The 14326-nt window shown below is 41.9% G+C and overlaps 1 protein-coding gene across 1 annotated transcript in view; it reads left to right on the forward strand.

Moving 5' to 3' along the window:
* The window catches only part of LOC309672680 (von Willebrand factor D and EGF domain-containing protein-like), a 191516-nt gene that overhangs the window by 36395 nt on the left and 140795 nt on the right, over positions 1-14326 (forward strand). The window contains exon 2 of the mRNA XM_082484244.1: positions 3767-3951. Within this exon, the coding sequence (XP_082340370.1) occupies positions 3767-3951 (185 nt within the window). The remainder of the gene's footprint in view (positions 1-3766; positions 3952-14326) is intronic.

Here is a 14326-nt window from a genome sequence, read left to right on the forward strand (position 1 = left end):
TACTGCACAAGATTTAACTCCAACAATACTCCGGACTCAGAGCAATGAAAACTCACTGCACAGTTTGGTTTCTTCCTGCAGGAAATCTGAAGGGTCCCAATGATGATGAGCACTCAGCTAACTGAAAAGTCAGCATTTTTTCATAAATTATTTTAATGTAATTATACAAATAAAATGATTAAATTAAATATCATAGAATCATAGAATGGTTTAGGTTGGAAGGGACCTTGAAGATCATCGAGTTCCAACCCCCCTGCCATAGACAGGGACACCACCCACCAGACCAGGTTGCCCAAGGCCACGTCCAGCCTGGCCTTGAATACCTCCAGGGATGGGGCCTCAACAACCTCTCTGGGCAACCTGTGCCAGGGCCTCACCACCCTCACAGGGAAAAACTTCTTCCTAATGTTTAATCTGAACCTGCCCTCTTCCAGTTTGAAGCCATTCCCCCTCGTCCTATCACTACATGCCCCAGTAAAAAGCCCTTCCCCAGCTCTCCTGTAGGCCCCCTTTAGGGACTGGAAGGCCACAATAAGATCTCCCCAGGGCCTTCTATTCTCCAGGCTGAACAGCCACAACTCTCTCAGCCTCTCCTCATAGGGGAGGTGCTCCAGCCCTCAGATCATCCTCGTGGCTCTCTCTATATAGGTTTCTCATATGTAAAGGAATAAATATTTCCTTTTAAAGGCAATCTAACCTGCACACCAGAGAGTAACAGCGACTCTGTATAAGATATGGACATGGACTTTTATTGTTCCCCTCAACTGGGGGAACAATTGTGATATTGAGCACTTCATCACTGTACGCAAGCTTGACATCTGCATCTGACTTTGTCATGAATTAAAAATGAAGAGGAAGTCTTCATCTGATTAGAGTGTAGCTGCAGTCACCATAAGGTACAGGCAGGCATCCCTCAGGTGGACGCGCAAGAGGGCTCAACTGTATCTTCTTGGGTTTTTTTTTAAATAACATTTTCATAACATAATCTGATTACAGTGGTGCTTTTATTTATTTATTCCTGTGAGAAAGACAGTAGTAATTAACTTGTACCATGGTCTGCAATTTCCGTGTTAAAGTTTACAATGATTCTGTCATAAGGCCATAATAAGCACCATTTTACAAGGGAAACACGATAACCGAGGGGTTGGTTTGCTCCTGGCTTGCTGCAAAACCTGGTCGAGCTTTTGCTCGCGCTTCCTCCTGCTGCATGCCGGCACACCGCCATCGACTCCGGTGTGGTTTGGTCTGATCTGCATGAGGGTGAGAACAAAATCCGTCAGTCTGGCTCCAGGGGAGCTGACAGCGGATCAATTTGCCTTGCTGCCTCCTCGATGACAGCCTGCCAGCATAGCTAAACCCAGTCACAGGTACATAAACATATTCCGACATTTAATACAGAATGAAACACACCTCTGGAGGCGGTGGCTGGGCCATATATGGCTCTTTATGGAGTGGACACAAGGCTTTTTTTGGTCCCAAATACTGTTGAATTTAACGGGTTAACATCCCTTTCCTTACTGACCTTGCTTGCCTCCCTGTGTGCTCCTCCGTGTCCCTCCCTGCCCTTTGCAAGTCCCATCCCCAGAATTCACCTCCTCTGATGTTAATATGCGAAACAGCATTTTCTGAACTACTGCAAACAAAACTATGCAAAGGATGAAAAATAATTAGCTGTGCCTCAGTGTCTAACATATTTGCATTGTTTGGACAGAGTAGTTAATCATTGGTAAGACCACAACATGTTGTGTAAATTTGGATTATAACTAATACATATTGAGCAGAAGGTTATTAATTACATTTAAAGGGTGTATTTGATATTATTATTATTGAGAAAGTGAATGCAATTAATTATATTACAACGCTCTTGCAGGATTCCTGTTGCAACACTGTGCAAAGAGCCATTTACTTTCAGACTTTTTTGTCATTTGTTCAGAAAGGAGATACTTAGGGCAAGGAAAAGGTGCCAGGAACCAAAGTCCTGTTCCCATTAACACTCCTGAAGCACTGAGTGATATTGCCGGGGTCAGCGAGGGGCTGCATTTTTCAATGGTTTTTAAATATAGGGTAAACTTTTCATTTGCTTAAAATAGTTTGTCTGCTGAAATGTCACTTATTCCCTTGGGTTGGGAATTGGCAAAGGACAGTCTCCATGTGGTCCCCACTGCTGGGCCCAAATCCCCAGAAAGGACATCTGAGGGAGGGAATTGGATCCCAGATTTAATTAGAGGTGCAGTATTTCCAAATGTTCCCTCTCTAAAATGGCTCTTACCTGTAGAAAAGAAAAGTTCAGGGCACTCCTTTTTTATTTAAAAAGGCAATTGTATTAATTCAGCGGAGTTTTGCATTGGAATTGCACGAGCACTTTGACAGTTTAGTTCCCTGAAAATTGCAATAAAGGCTCTGTTACGCTACATTTTGTGCCCATTTGTCTTGTATACCATTGCCTTGCCTTTGGCACAATAAAAATAATCTTTAAAAATAGTGCCATAAGTGGATTGACTTTCACCTTCTGAGTATCTTGTCAATAAAATAAAAATGATAAATCTGTTTCAGACTGCCACCGGCGTAATATTAAAGCAGAGTTATAATCTGAAAAGTGACATTTGGGAAATGATATTATGGGGAGGGGTCTTATTCTCTGTCAACGTGTCACATAAATAAGCTCTATTTACCGCGCAAAGAGGTGATTTTGCGGACTGCCAGGCTCACTCCTGAAACCAGGTTGTGCAATTCCTGCGATGTGCTCTCTGCCGCTTACATCATCATTAGCAATTAAAGATTACTGCAGCAAGAAATTAGCTGAGCCTTCTGTTGCTGACACATAAAGCAGAGCAACTCCACCTCGGTCTCCTCCTGTGACCCACTCTGCAGTGCCAACACAGCGAAAATGGACTTTGCCTCATAGAGAAATGGCTAAGATAACCAAGCAAAGGCCCTTTTTTCTACATGATCAGCTTTTTGAAAATAAACAGCTTCTAAAAGAATCACTGCAAGGCTTCTTTTTATTAGGTGATAAGAAAATACTGAATATTCTGTAAAAAATCAAGAGATGTATGAAAATAAGCAGGGCAGGTGTGTAAATAAACATACGTCAAAGGGCAGCAGTTTTGATTCAACTTTGCAATGCACGCACAGAAGCGCTGATATATTTGGCTTCATGGGTACATGCCCTCAGGCGAGTCTGACCTGTGGCTTGAATATTTGCAAACCTAACTTGAGCTTATTTCTAAAAACCCTGTGGTACTGTTGTCTTTTCACCATTTCTTTTTCTCTTTTTAGCTTTTCTTGTTCTCATTATTCTAAATATGTATTTAAAAGTATATATATATATATATATATACACGCATCAATTTATGTTATGATTAAAATGCTCATGCATATAGTAAACTAAATTAAAAACCCCACATATTTTCAAGGATGAAGAGGCTTTAGAACCTCAAAACATTACTTGATTTCTGGGGAGGAGCGATTTAGATGTTAATCCTTAAAACTAGACTGAGATCACATTAAAGGTTTAAGGCTTCTGGTTCTGATTCATATATGATGAAAATCTAGATAACTGAAATCTTTGTTACCAAGCTTCCAATTTTATATATTTAATACCAAATTTGATCTTTTCCCAGTGTTTACCTTGAAAATTAGCCCAATCCTAAATTGAATCTGAACATAAGAGGATGGACCCCCTCTTTAAGTGGTTATTAACGATATCCAATTAGATTAACTGGAATTAACTTATTTAATCATTGTCCTTTTCCACCCTTTCCAGCTCCCGAGTGCTTGCCCGAGGGACACCGCATCCTCCGCAATCCCTACCGCAGCACCAGGTTTGACTCACTGGAGCTGCAGCGAACAGCGATTCAGGACCTGGTTTGTGACCACTCCTTGCCACCGGCATGGTACCGCTTCATGATCAACAACAGGCCGGCGGAAATGCCAACGAGATGTGTCGAAGTCAGTAAAACTTAAACTCTAACCCTGGTGAACTTGAATAAACCCTTTGACGTGATTTTCCTTTCCAGCCACCTCTATAATCTCATAGGCAGCAGACTGCCATGGGGATAGGTGAGTGGTAATGGGAAAAACAATATTCCCATAATAACAATAATAATAATAATAGTAGTAGTAGTAGTAATAATAATAATAATAATAGTGTCATATCCAAAGGCAGTAGTCAGAGACCAGGATACCTATGGACTGGGCATTATTCAAACATAAAACAAGGTGTTTTCCAACCCTAAAAAGAGATTCTTAGTAATCCATGCAAGTCACCGTAAGTTATACATTTTCCAAGCAATTCTATTGCTTTAAGAATGGATCCTGGAGCCTAAATCTTTCCCCATATAATTTATTATGAACTAGGAATATGTTCTTATTATGAAATCAGAAGGGAAATATCAGAAAAATTTATCTGAAGAAAGATTCTTTAGTGATACAGAAGGAAAAGCTAAATTTGAGTCTTTTTCTGCTATTACCATTTCTTGTATTATTTAGTTTCATAAGCATGCTAATGACTTTCTGGAGCAAAAAAGCCCCAGCACATAAGACTACTCTCTAAAAAAGACAAAATAATTATCTGTTTTTATGTGTGTTTAATATGTATGACAGTAACGTTTAACTTGCAATGATTGCTGGCAGAGCAACTTGAGACCCTAAGTGAAGTCATTGCCATCTCAAATAGCCCAGCTGCAGGAGGTTAGAATAATTTCAAACACACTGTTAAACAAAATTATTCAGAAAATAATAAACTAATTACCATAAATGACTTTAAAGATGAAATACTCAACCTAGAGTGCCAGGAAGTTTAATATTAGGCGATGTTACCCTAGCTGGAGAACCTTCTCGAAAATAGCAAATAACGTTTCATATCCATTCAAAATGGACCTGTGAACTTGTCACAATAGAAGTGTATCTTAATAATCTAATGTTAAATGAAATGTTAAGAGATAATTGTTACTTCTGTGGGATTTCTAACTCTGTGTATACACAAACCATAAATCTAATTAATGTGAACAAATTGGCATGCTTATTATTGAAATATTCATTTCATGGCAGGTCATCCTTGAATATCCTAATGCATTATGAAGTTTATTTTTACAGGTTGCTCTATAAGTGTATATATATTCTATAAAATTATGTAATTTGTCATTGTATTTCAGCAATTTTGGGTATGTAGTAATGCTTGACTGTATGGGATTTCTTTCCAACAATACATGCTTTGTTCCTTTTAATCTTTTCTCTGGAGTATTTATTCAGGTTTGTAGAGCTATATTCATTAGTTAAGTTTCTTATCTTGTAACATAATTCTTGCTGTTGTTTTCTTCATTATCCTCTGAATGACAGTAAATCTCTGCTTCGCCATGCTGATGAAGGATTACATCTGTTAGATGTCACAACTGGAAGAATACACTTCTTTTAGATCTTCACCTTCTAAATCTGCTTCTACGTTTTCTCTCTTCCACTTAATTAAATCGTTGTTTAATTTGGTTTTCCATTTAATTTGAGCAAAACCTCTGGAACAAAATAATTTAAATTAATAACTGCACAGCTTCCACTACTTAATAAGCAGTTATTATTGGACATTCCACCCTGGCTGGAGTGAGCTGATTTTAATTAAACGAGTCAAAGACAAAATCCTGAACAGACAGAAGAGAAAAGAGACCAAATAAAGCCCGACAATACAGCTGGAGAGTTAAAAAGTACATTACTTCAGCACCCTGTAAAATATACGACTGGTGATACCCTGTTGATACAGGCCAGATGCAATTAGCTGCTTATCAACGGATAAGATTAACTTAACTCAAAATAATAGTAGGTAAGGATTCTTGTCACCCAGCTGAGCTCTAAAGGGATTTAAACCATAGTGGAGATTCAGCGGTCCGGCCCAGGCGGGGAGAGGACTGTGGCAGGACAAATGGCCTGTGCCGGGTGGGCAGGAGGGAGGTGAGCTCCTGAGATCCGGCTGCGGTGCCTGGGCACGGGTAGCTGACTCCTTTCGGACACACTCTCAAAACCTGCATCCTGAATCTTGCCCCAGAAAAGCGCCACAATAAAAATGTGGTCCTCTCCGAATATCGTTTCATAACCACAGAAAATATTCTATTCAGCAGAGAGCAGAACCGAGTCACATACACAAGTTGTGAGAGCCTCGGTCTACAACCCTGTCACAGCTAAGAGGCACAGCAACTTGTGCAATCAAAAAATGAATAACAGCTCTTAAGAAGCTGCTTCCTGTCCGCTAATTTAACAAACAAGTGAAAAACAAAGGGGGAAAAAAAGACAGAAGAAAAGCCTAAAAGCTTTTATGTCAAAGAGAGTGAAAATGCGAGTTGTATTCCTGAATTCTCCATTCCTTGAATCCAATTGCTGTCCATAAACTTATTCCTCCAGTGGCAAAATACTTTTGATTGAAACAGCTTTCCAATTTAGGCTTTGCCTGCTGAATTTCTCCAGGGGGTAACAAATGATCCTGACCTACCTCCCTCTATTTCTTCCCCGCCTTTCCTGCTGTGCTCCTGAAGGAAGCCCAGCAATTGCCGGATCCCGGGCATGCACTCGTGGCCACAGCCACTTCCCCATCCAACAACAAATCCCAGTAGAAAACCAATGCAAACTTGCAAATTTTGTATCCCCAGGTGTTGAGGCTGCTGCCTACAGTTCACAAACAATAGCTTGTTCTTCAAGAACTGCCAAATTCACTGTGAAAGGCAAAAACACTAAAGGAAGAAAGCGTAGGGAAGCTTTTACTAAGATTAAGGCACTGTACTAAGAGCAAGAAACGATGCACAGACATGGCCAGACCCAGCAGTAAAATGACCTTCAGAGTAAGAACAAAAGTGACATAAAAATTAAAGCTCAACAGAAAATCTATTAAAAATACAGATAAGTATTTAACAGTCAATATAGGAAAAATATACAACAGTTACAGAAATAACTATTATTTTAATTCCGGCTTCTGAATTGAAATAATATAGGGTAAACGCATATATCCGTACATATGTACATATGGGCAAGCCCCAGGAAAGGAATAAATGCTAAAAAGAAATGCGAGAGAACACAACCTGCTATTGTTATTGAAGATCTGCTCTACAGTCAGATAAAAGATCAATCTGTGAGTTTCAGAAGAGCAGGGCATGCCACTAACGGTAGTGCAAATCCAAATGCCATGCCACGCTAACGACAGGCAGGCCTTGCAACGCTGGCTCGCAGCTCACGGTGAAGCCAGAAATATGGCTGGAAATGTACTTCTTCCCCTCATTTACGTGGGGCAAAAGAGCAGAGATCATCCTCTGCAACCTCAAAGGAGAAACAACAATTAAGAATTCGATTATGCAAACAGTAATCGGTTCTGGAGCCAGCAATAATACTCGTGGTACCGCATCCACGAGTTGAATTCATTGCTTCTCAAAGCAATGTTAATATTTCCAGCCTTGAGTAGTCAATTGCAACCAGCAAACGATGAGCTGAAAAGAAAGTTATTAAAACCAGAATGACTACTAGAACAACTCTCCCTGTCAAACACTTGTCCTCTGAAACAGAGGATTCGTGGTACCATATTCCCTGAGCAGAGACATAAATACAGGTGTGACTGCCCTGACCACAAAAATCACTGCACACCCACTGCCGAGGTGAGACACTGGTCTCGCTGGTCCCCCGATCTGAAATGTTGGAGTACCTCATCTGCCAGCAGTTCTCCCGCAACACCCATCAATAGATGAAGCCCAGATGTATGTTTCGGGATTTATTTATGTATGCGTACAAAAATACGCATACTACCTGGACTGAGAGGCACATGCTTGGTGCGTACACAGACACATGCAAACACATGAAGCTATTTACGTGCACAGCACTGCATCCCATCAGCTCAAGTTCAACCTCTCAGAGCAGCCACTGCTTCAACTCTTGGTTTCCTCCCAGTCTTAAGGCAGCCCCTCACTCGGGCTCACTTTATTCTCTGCAATCCTGTTGGCATGCGTGGCAGGAGCCTCCAAGTCACCTCTTGCACTACAGCAGAGGTCCACCTGCCCCAGGCACATACAACGCGGGCCGTACGAGACTTTAAAGGGATTGCTCTCCCATGAGCCAGTCCAGTTACGGTAATTTTTTTTGGCATCCAGAATCCTGCGGCAAGGATTTCTACAGGTTAGTTACAGAGATGACACTCTGTTTTGGAAATGCCCAGTAATAACACCTGCCTGTGACAATATATCCAGATTACTTCCAATATCCTTCTTCAGAAATCTCATTCTCTAAATGAGCAAAGCCATCTCCAAATTTGCATGTAAATGTGGCATAGAAAGGACATGTTATGCAGTCAGGGCTGGTGTTTTCTCAACAATTGCTCTCTTAACAATATAAATTTACTTTTATATATATACTAGGCTCAAACATAGGCTTAAATGCTAATCTTTGGTGTATAAAACAAGGTCATGTTAACGCGTGTCAAATCTAAGCTGCCTATGATGCTTAATATTGTAGCCCCTGGAGAAGATTTACTTTTTCCCATACCCAGTTTAATTTCCTCCTCTACTTAACCTGTTGTAGAATATTTTATACTCACAATCAAAATACAATATCTCAACCGCATACTATTAATTTTTTATTTTCTTTCATTTTTTATTTTGCTCTGAATCCAATCCTACTTTGATTTGCAATTGTTTTACGAACAAAAAAGCAAGTGACACTTTCAAGGTATTATTTCATGTTTTCATCTGTAATTCTCTTTCTTGCATATATACGTGAATACTCCAAGATCATAATGGTAGGTATGAAGAGGTTTTGTTTTTCTTGTTTGTTTTTCAGGCATACAAAAAGCCTTCTGTAGAAATTACAATTACAGCCTCTATTGTTCAGAAGCATGTACTTAAAAGAAACACAAGACAGACACCGGTTTAATTGCTACCACAGATATTCCTGACGTAAACTGATTTCTGTAGAGTTTGGCCCCGGACTGAAATAAAAAATCGTATTTACTTTAACTTACTACAAAGAAATTAAAAAAAAAAAAAAAAACAAAAAACTAAGACAAAGTAAAGTTTTGAGTGGATAACAGATGCAAAATCACAGTGCTTTAACTGCCGACCAACAGTATACCAAAAAGCCTTCCATCTCCATCTAACTAAAACAATGCATTTCTCACATATGGTGCTACTTATTTTTAACAGCATAATTTCAGTGCAGTACCCAAGTGACAAGAACAATCAAGCTTGATTTCTTTGTGCAATTATAAAGAACCTTAGAGTGTTCAATCAATCAAACTAGTTGATTCTCCAAACCCCAACTAAACGGAAGGAGACATCATTGGATTAAACAATAATGGTTTGTCCCATTGTTTGGGCAAACGGGGAACAAATTTAATTTTTTTCATTTAGGTTTTCTGAACTGAATTATTTAAAAGATTAGCTGGTGTCTAATTATGAATCAAAAACACTTAATGAATGCTTACCTGCCACATAGAGGTGTTGTGAAGATTAATTAGGTAAGGTTTATGAAATGCTTTGAAGATTAAAAACACCACTTAGTTATAATTGGATAAAGTATGAAAGAATACTGAGCGCTTAAGAAGCCTGGCAACAGCCTACAAACTCCTTTTTGTGTCAGATAAGTTCTTCTTTGTGCAAGCTGTGTCACTGGATACCTAATACAGATGCACTGAGTGACCTAAATTTAGGGTTTACAACAATATAAAATCACAGAATCACAGAATGGTTGGAGTTGGAAGGGACCTTTACAGATCATCTAGTTCTGACCCCCCTGCCATGGGCAGGGACACCTCCCACCAGCCCAGGTTGCTCCAAGCCCCATCCAACCTGGCCTTGAACACCTCCAGGGATGGGGCCTCCACAGAGCAGTTGCAAGTCCAAATAAACATGTCAACTGTAACAATCAAATGCTTCTGATCTCTTCTATGGAGTGTTAATCAGATGTCCGCTGCAGCTCACCACCTGGGACACTGCTTAAAGGCACAAAAGGGAGACAGGATCTGTAGGGAGAGACGCTATTTCTCACCAATATACTCAGAAATAAATGGACAGACCGTGGGCACACATGTGTTTCCCGGTGTCACTGGTGTTGCACCTTATTTCTCTTCCTGCCGCGTAGCTTCCATTTTGAGTGAGACAGACCGGTATTTTGCACGCTGCAGCAATAGCGCTGCTGCTGTGCAGTCAACGTTCTGTAGCTCACCTGGAGAACCTCCGCAAAGCCGTGGTCTGATCCCCACCGCTGACCTCCCGGCAGACGAGCTCCTGCCTTTCGAGAGACTTGCGGAGTTTGCTCTTCTGTGGCGGCAGCTGTATTATGCCTCTTCTTCATTTTGGAAATACTGCTGAATTACGGTGTGAGATTCCCACAGCTTTATGCTATTCTTAGAGCAGCAATGACTGTAGTTATTGCAGGTAAACGCCATATCTTAAATGCCAATCATTTACGGTCTCTGTATTCAATTTTCTGGTTACTCTCCGAAAAGACTGCTGCAAAATTTAATGTTAATTATGCCATAGCTGGGACTTGAAAAAATTGGCACTTTGAAGTCTCTTCTCCTGGACTTTTTTTTTTTTTTTAATATATTTTCTTTGGGTTTTTTTTCTGTTCTTACCTGTACCACTGGTTGACTACACGAATACGCATTTGCCCTTGCCTTCCCAGGTCTGTTTTCCAATCCGCAGAGGCCTCATGCAGCAAATCCTTTTGGCTAGAATGGGGCAGCTTGCCTGACTCAGACAGACAGCATGCAGCTCAAAGCAGAAAATAAATGCACGTATGTCATAAAGCTGCCAGGAAAACAGAAATACTTGATTTATACCAAAATTCTTCCTTGGCCAGCCTGTAATACCGTATCATATTTTGTTACAATAACTTGCTTTCTCACAGTCTGACTTTTCCTGGGTGCAAAGTCAGTCAAAAAGAGTTCATTATGGCTTGTAATTTGTGCAGATTACATAATAAACTATTTTGCTCAACCGGTTTCAGTGCAAGACTCGCCAGAACAAATCCGGGGTGCTGCAGATCACAGCGGGGGTTTATCAGAACGCCTGCACACGACGCTGGCGGCTGACACCAGCGGTGCTAATCCCTACTGTCTCCAGCACGGAAATGGCTCACAGTCTTGTGGCAAGGATAAATACAAAGAGGGAAAAAAGTCACTGTCCTCTTATTTCAGTGTGTTTTTTTTTTCCTCTATGTGTTGACAGGGGATGCAGACCCACTTTTATGTACATTTACTTTGTCTTTTTTCTTTTTTTTTCTTTTTTTTTCTTTTTCTTCTTTTTCTTCTTTTTCTTTTTTTTTTTTTTTACTTTGTCTTTTTTATTTTATCTTTTTTTTTCATGGCCAGAGTGCACTTGCATCTCTCTATTTATCTACAAGGCCTACAGCACAGCAGACAGATGGGTGTCTCATTAATGAATTTATCTTTTCAGCACCGCTGCAAGGCAGGGAAGTGCTATTACCATCTCAGCCACTTCTACCTCTGGTTTAAAGATAAGGAAGGGAGGTACAAAAAGAGTAAGCGGTTTGCCCAAGGTCAGGCAGTGGCCAGGGAAACTGAGGCACGGCACGTGCCTGGCCAGGGGCCGTCCAGTGGCCACACACCCAGTGGAGCAGCAGTGACATATTGGGGCCAGTTACGCTGGTAAAGGCAGAAGTAAGAAGAAGCAACAGCTTCTTTTGAGCAACAAAAGGTCTTCTACGGAAAATTGTTAGAGTATTTTTTTCAGTTTGTTCAGCCATGGGTACAAATGTTCCTTGAGACACAAGCATTTGCAGGAGACCACGTCACCTCAGAGCAATTGAAGGTCACTTTTCAGCAACCAAATGTCAGCAAGTGCTGGCAGCAGCCCTTTGCAGCGGGTGTAAGCAGCGCTGGGAATGCTTCCCGTGGCATTGGCGGGGCCAATTGTATGAAATTCAACAAGGCCAAGTGCCAGGTCCTGCACTTAGGTCACAACAACCCAACGCACCTTGGGGAAGAATGACTGGAAAGCTGCCCGGCGGAGAAGGACCTGGGGGTGTTGGTCAACAGCCAGCTGAATATGAGGCAGCAGTGTGCCCAGGTGGCCAAGAAGGCCAACAGCATCCTGGCCTGTATCAGGAATAGTGTGATGAGCAGGACCAGGGAAGTGATTGCCCTCCTGTACTCAGCACTGGTGAGGCCCCACCTTGAGTGCGGTGTTCAGTTTTAGGCCCCTCACCACAAGAAGGACATTGAGGCACTGGAGCGTGTCAAGAGAAGGGCAACGGAGCTGGTGAGGGGTCTGGAGCACAAGTCTTATGAGGAGCGGCTGAGGGAACTGGGATTGTTTAGTTTGGAGAAAAGGAGGCTGAGGGGAGACCTTATCACTCTCTACAACTACCTGAAAGGAGGGTGTAGTGAGGTGGGGGTCAGTCTCTTGTCCCATGTAACAAGCGATAAGACAAGAGGAAATAGCCTCAAATTACACCAGGGGAGGTTGAGATTGGATACAGGGAAAAAATTCTTCACAGAAAAGCTTATCAAGCATTGGAACAGGCTGCCCAGGGAAGTGGTCGAGTCACCATCCCTGGAGGCATTTAGAAGACGAGTAGACATGGTGCTGAAGGACATGGTTTAGTGGTGGGTTTTGGCAGTGCTAGGTTAATGGTTGGACTTGATGATCTTCAAGGTCCCTTCCAACCTAAAAAATTCTATGATTCTATGATTCATGAGCAGTGCCAGCATCCCTCCTCCTCCTCCTCGGGCAGTGAGCCCCGGTGCCAGCTGTGGGGTCAGCTCTGCAGAGGAGCACCCTGGGAGGGATGGGCAGGTTGACCTGTGTCTCCTTACCAAGACATTTTCCTTCAAGGTTTTCTGAGAGCTTGCACACACCCAATTGAGCTCCAGCGCTCATTCATCTCTCCTGCTCCACACAGCCCCTGCTTTAGTTCTTCCCAGCATGTGGGGTTCAAAACACCTGCGAGGTACACTCACAAATATCTGCATTTTAATGTAATTTGAAACATAATGATTCAGTCCCGTAACCTTTACTCACACGTGCAGAGGCACTGAAGTCAGCAGTTAGATGGAGTAAGAGGAAATACAAGGTGCAAGTATCTCATCAAGAAGATGAGTATGAAGGAGAGACAGCTCAGCTCCAGTTGCAGTCCTTCTCTCTGCGCGCCTCGTTCTTCCTCCGCATACACTACTTCTTCTGTGGGGGATGTTTGCTCTGTTCTTCTATGTCCTTACAAGTGTATGCTCATAAACATGCTTTGGAAGCATGTTACCTCACGTCAGATCTCACTCTCTAGGTCAGAAGTTCACCAGGATACAAGAAATTCCCAACATCTGTGTTTGGCCCAGCACAGAAAGCACCGGTGTCCCTTAAAGCTGTAAATAAACAAACAGAACAAATCCTTTAAAAAGTTACACGCAACATGGCTTTTAAATAAAGGAAAGGATTAATTTAAAATTCCACGTAAAAGCATTTTCATGCTGATCTCTTCTCCTTCGCCGGAATGCTGCCAGCACGCTGTTCCTCCCCGGGGACCCGCCGCGCTGGGTGAGCTACAGCGCCTTCCGCGAGGACACCGGGGACCCGAACGGGAGGGCAGGGTCAGCCCCTCTGCTCGGCCACCACCGCATTTCTGGGGGAAAAGAAGGCTTCAGCCAATTTTAATGGTGTCTCTCTGGAATCTTTGTTTTTAGAAGCCTGACAATAACTAGCTCCAATTGGAAATCAGACCGTGTCATGCCATCCTCTTTATATGTTTTTCATATATTCTTCTTTTCCTGGGTGTGCAGCCCCCGCTCTCCCGTCCCTGCTTTCTGGCTTGTATAGCTCCCAGGTACAATTCAAACTACGGGAGGGCACTGGCGCATGACTCCATAAATTTATCCTTTGACTTTCACTGCTTCCCCTGCTGTCACAAACAACTTTTGATCTTAGAAAGTGAAGCAGCAAACCCGGGCCAATGGGAAAAAAAAATGTTGGGGTATATTTTATTCAGCATGATATATAGCCAAATGCATACAGCACCGGGAGGAAGCATGTCCCCGGGGTGGGACTATTAGAGATAGTTCACTATCGCTGGCTAAGAAATGCAAAGCAACAGCGACAGTCACGCTCTGCGGAATATGACTGATATCTGAGAGTAAATTATTGTCAGGATTTGGTAATAATTTTCAGACTTTAGCTCAAATGTCTGTATGCGTTGCGTATTGGCAAATGATAGGTAACGGTGCAGAATAACAAGTTACCATTGTAATTGGCTGTGTATATTTTATTAGGCTCCAATTATACCTAATCTCCTCACTGAGGTACTGAAATTAAAGACAGCTTTGGATAATCATGTCCCTTTAGTCAGTGGAAAG

Source organism: Vanellus vanellus (assembly GCF_965231255.1).
Source record: "Vanellus vanellus genome assembly, chromosome: 5".
Lineage (NCBI taxonomy): Eukaryota > Metazoa > Chordata > Aves > Charadriiformes > Charadriidae > Vanellus > Vanellus vanellus.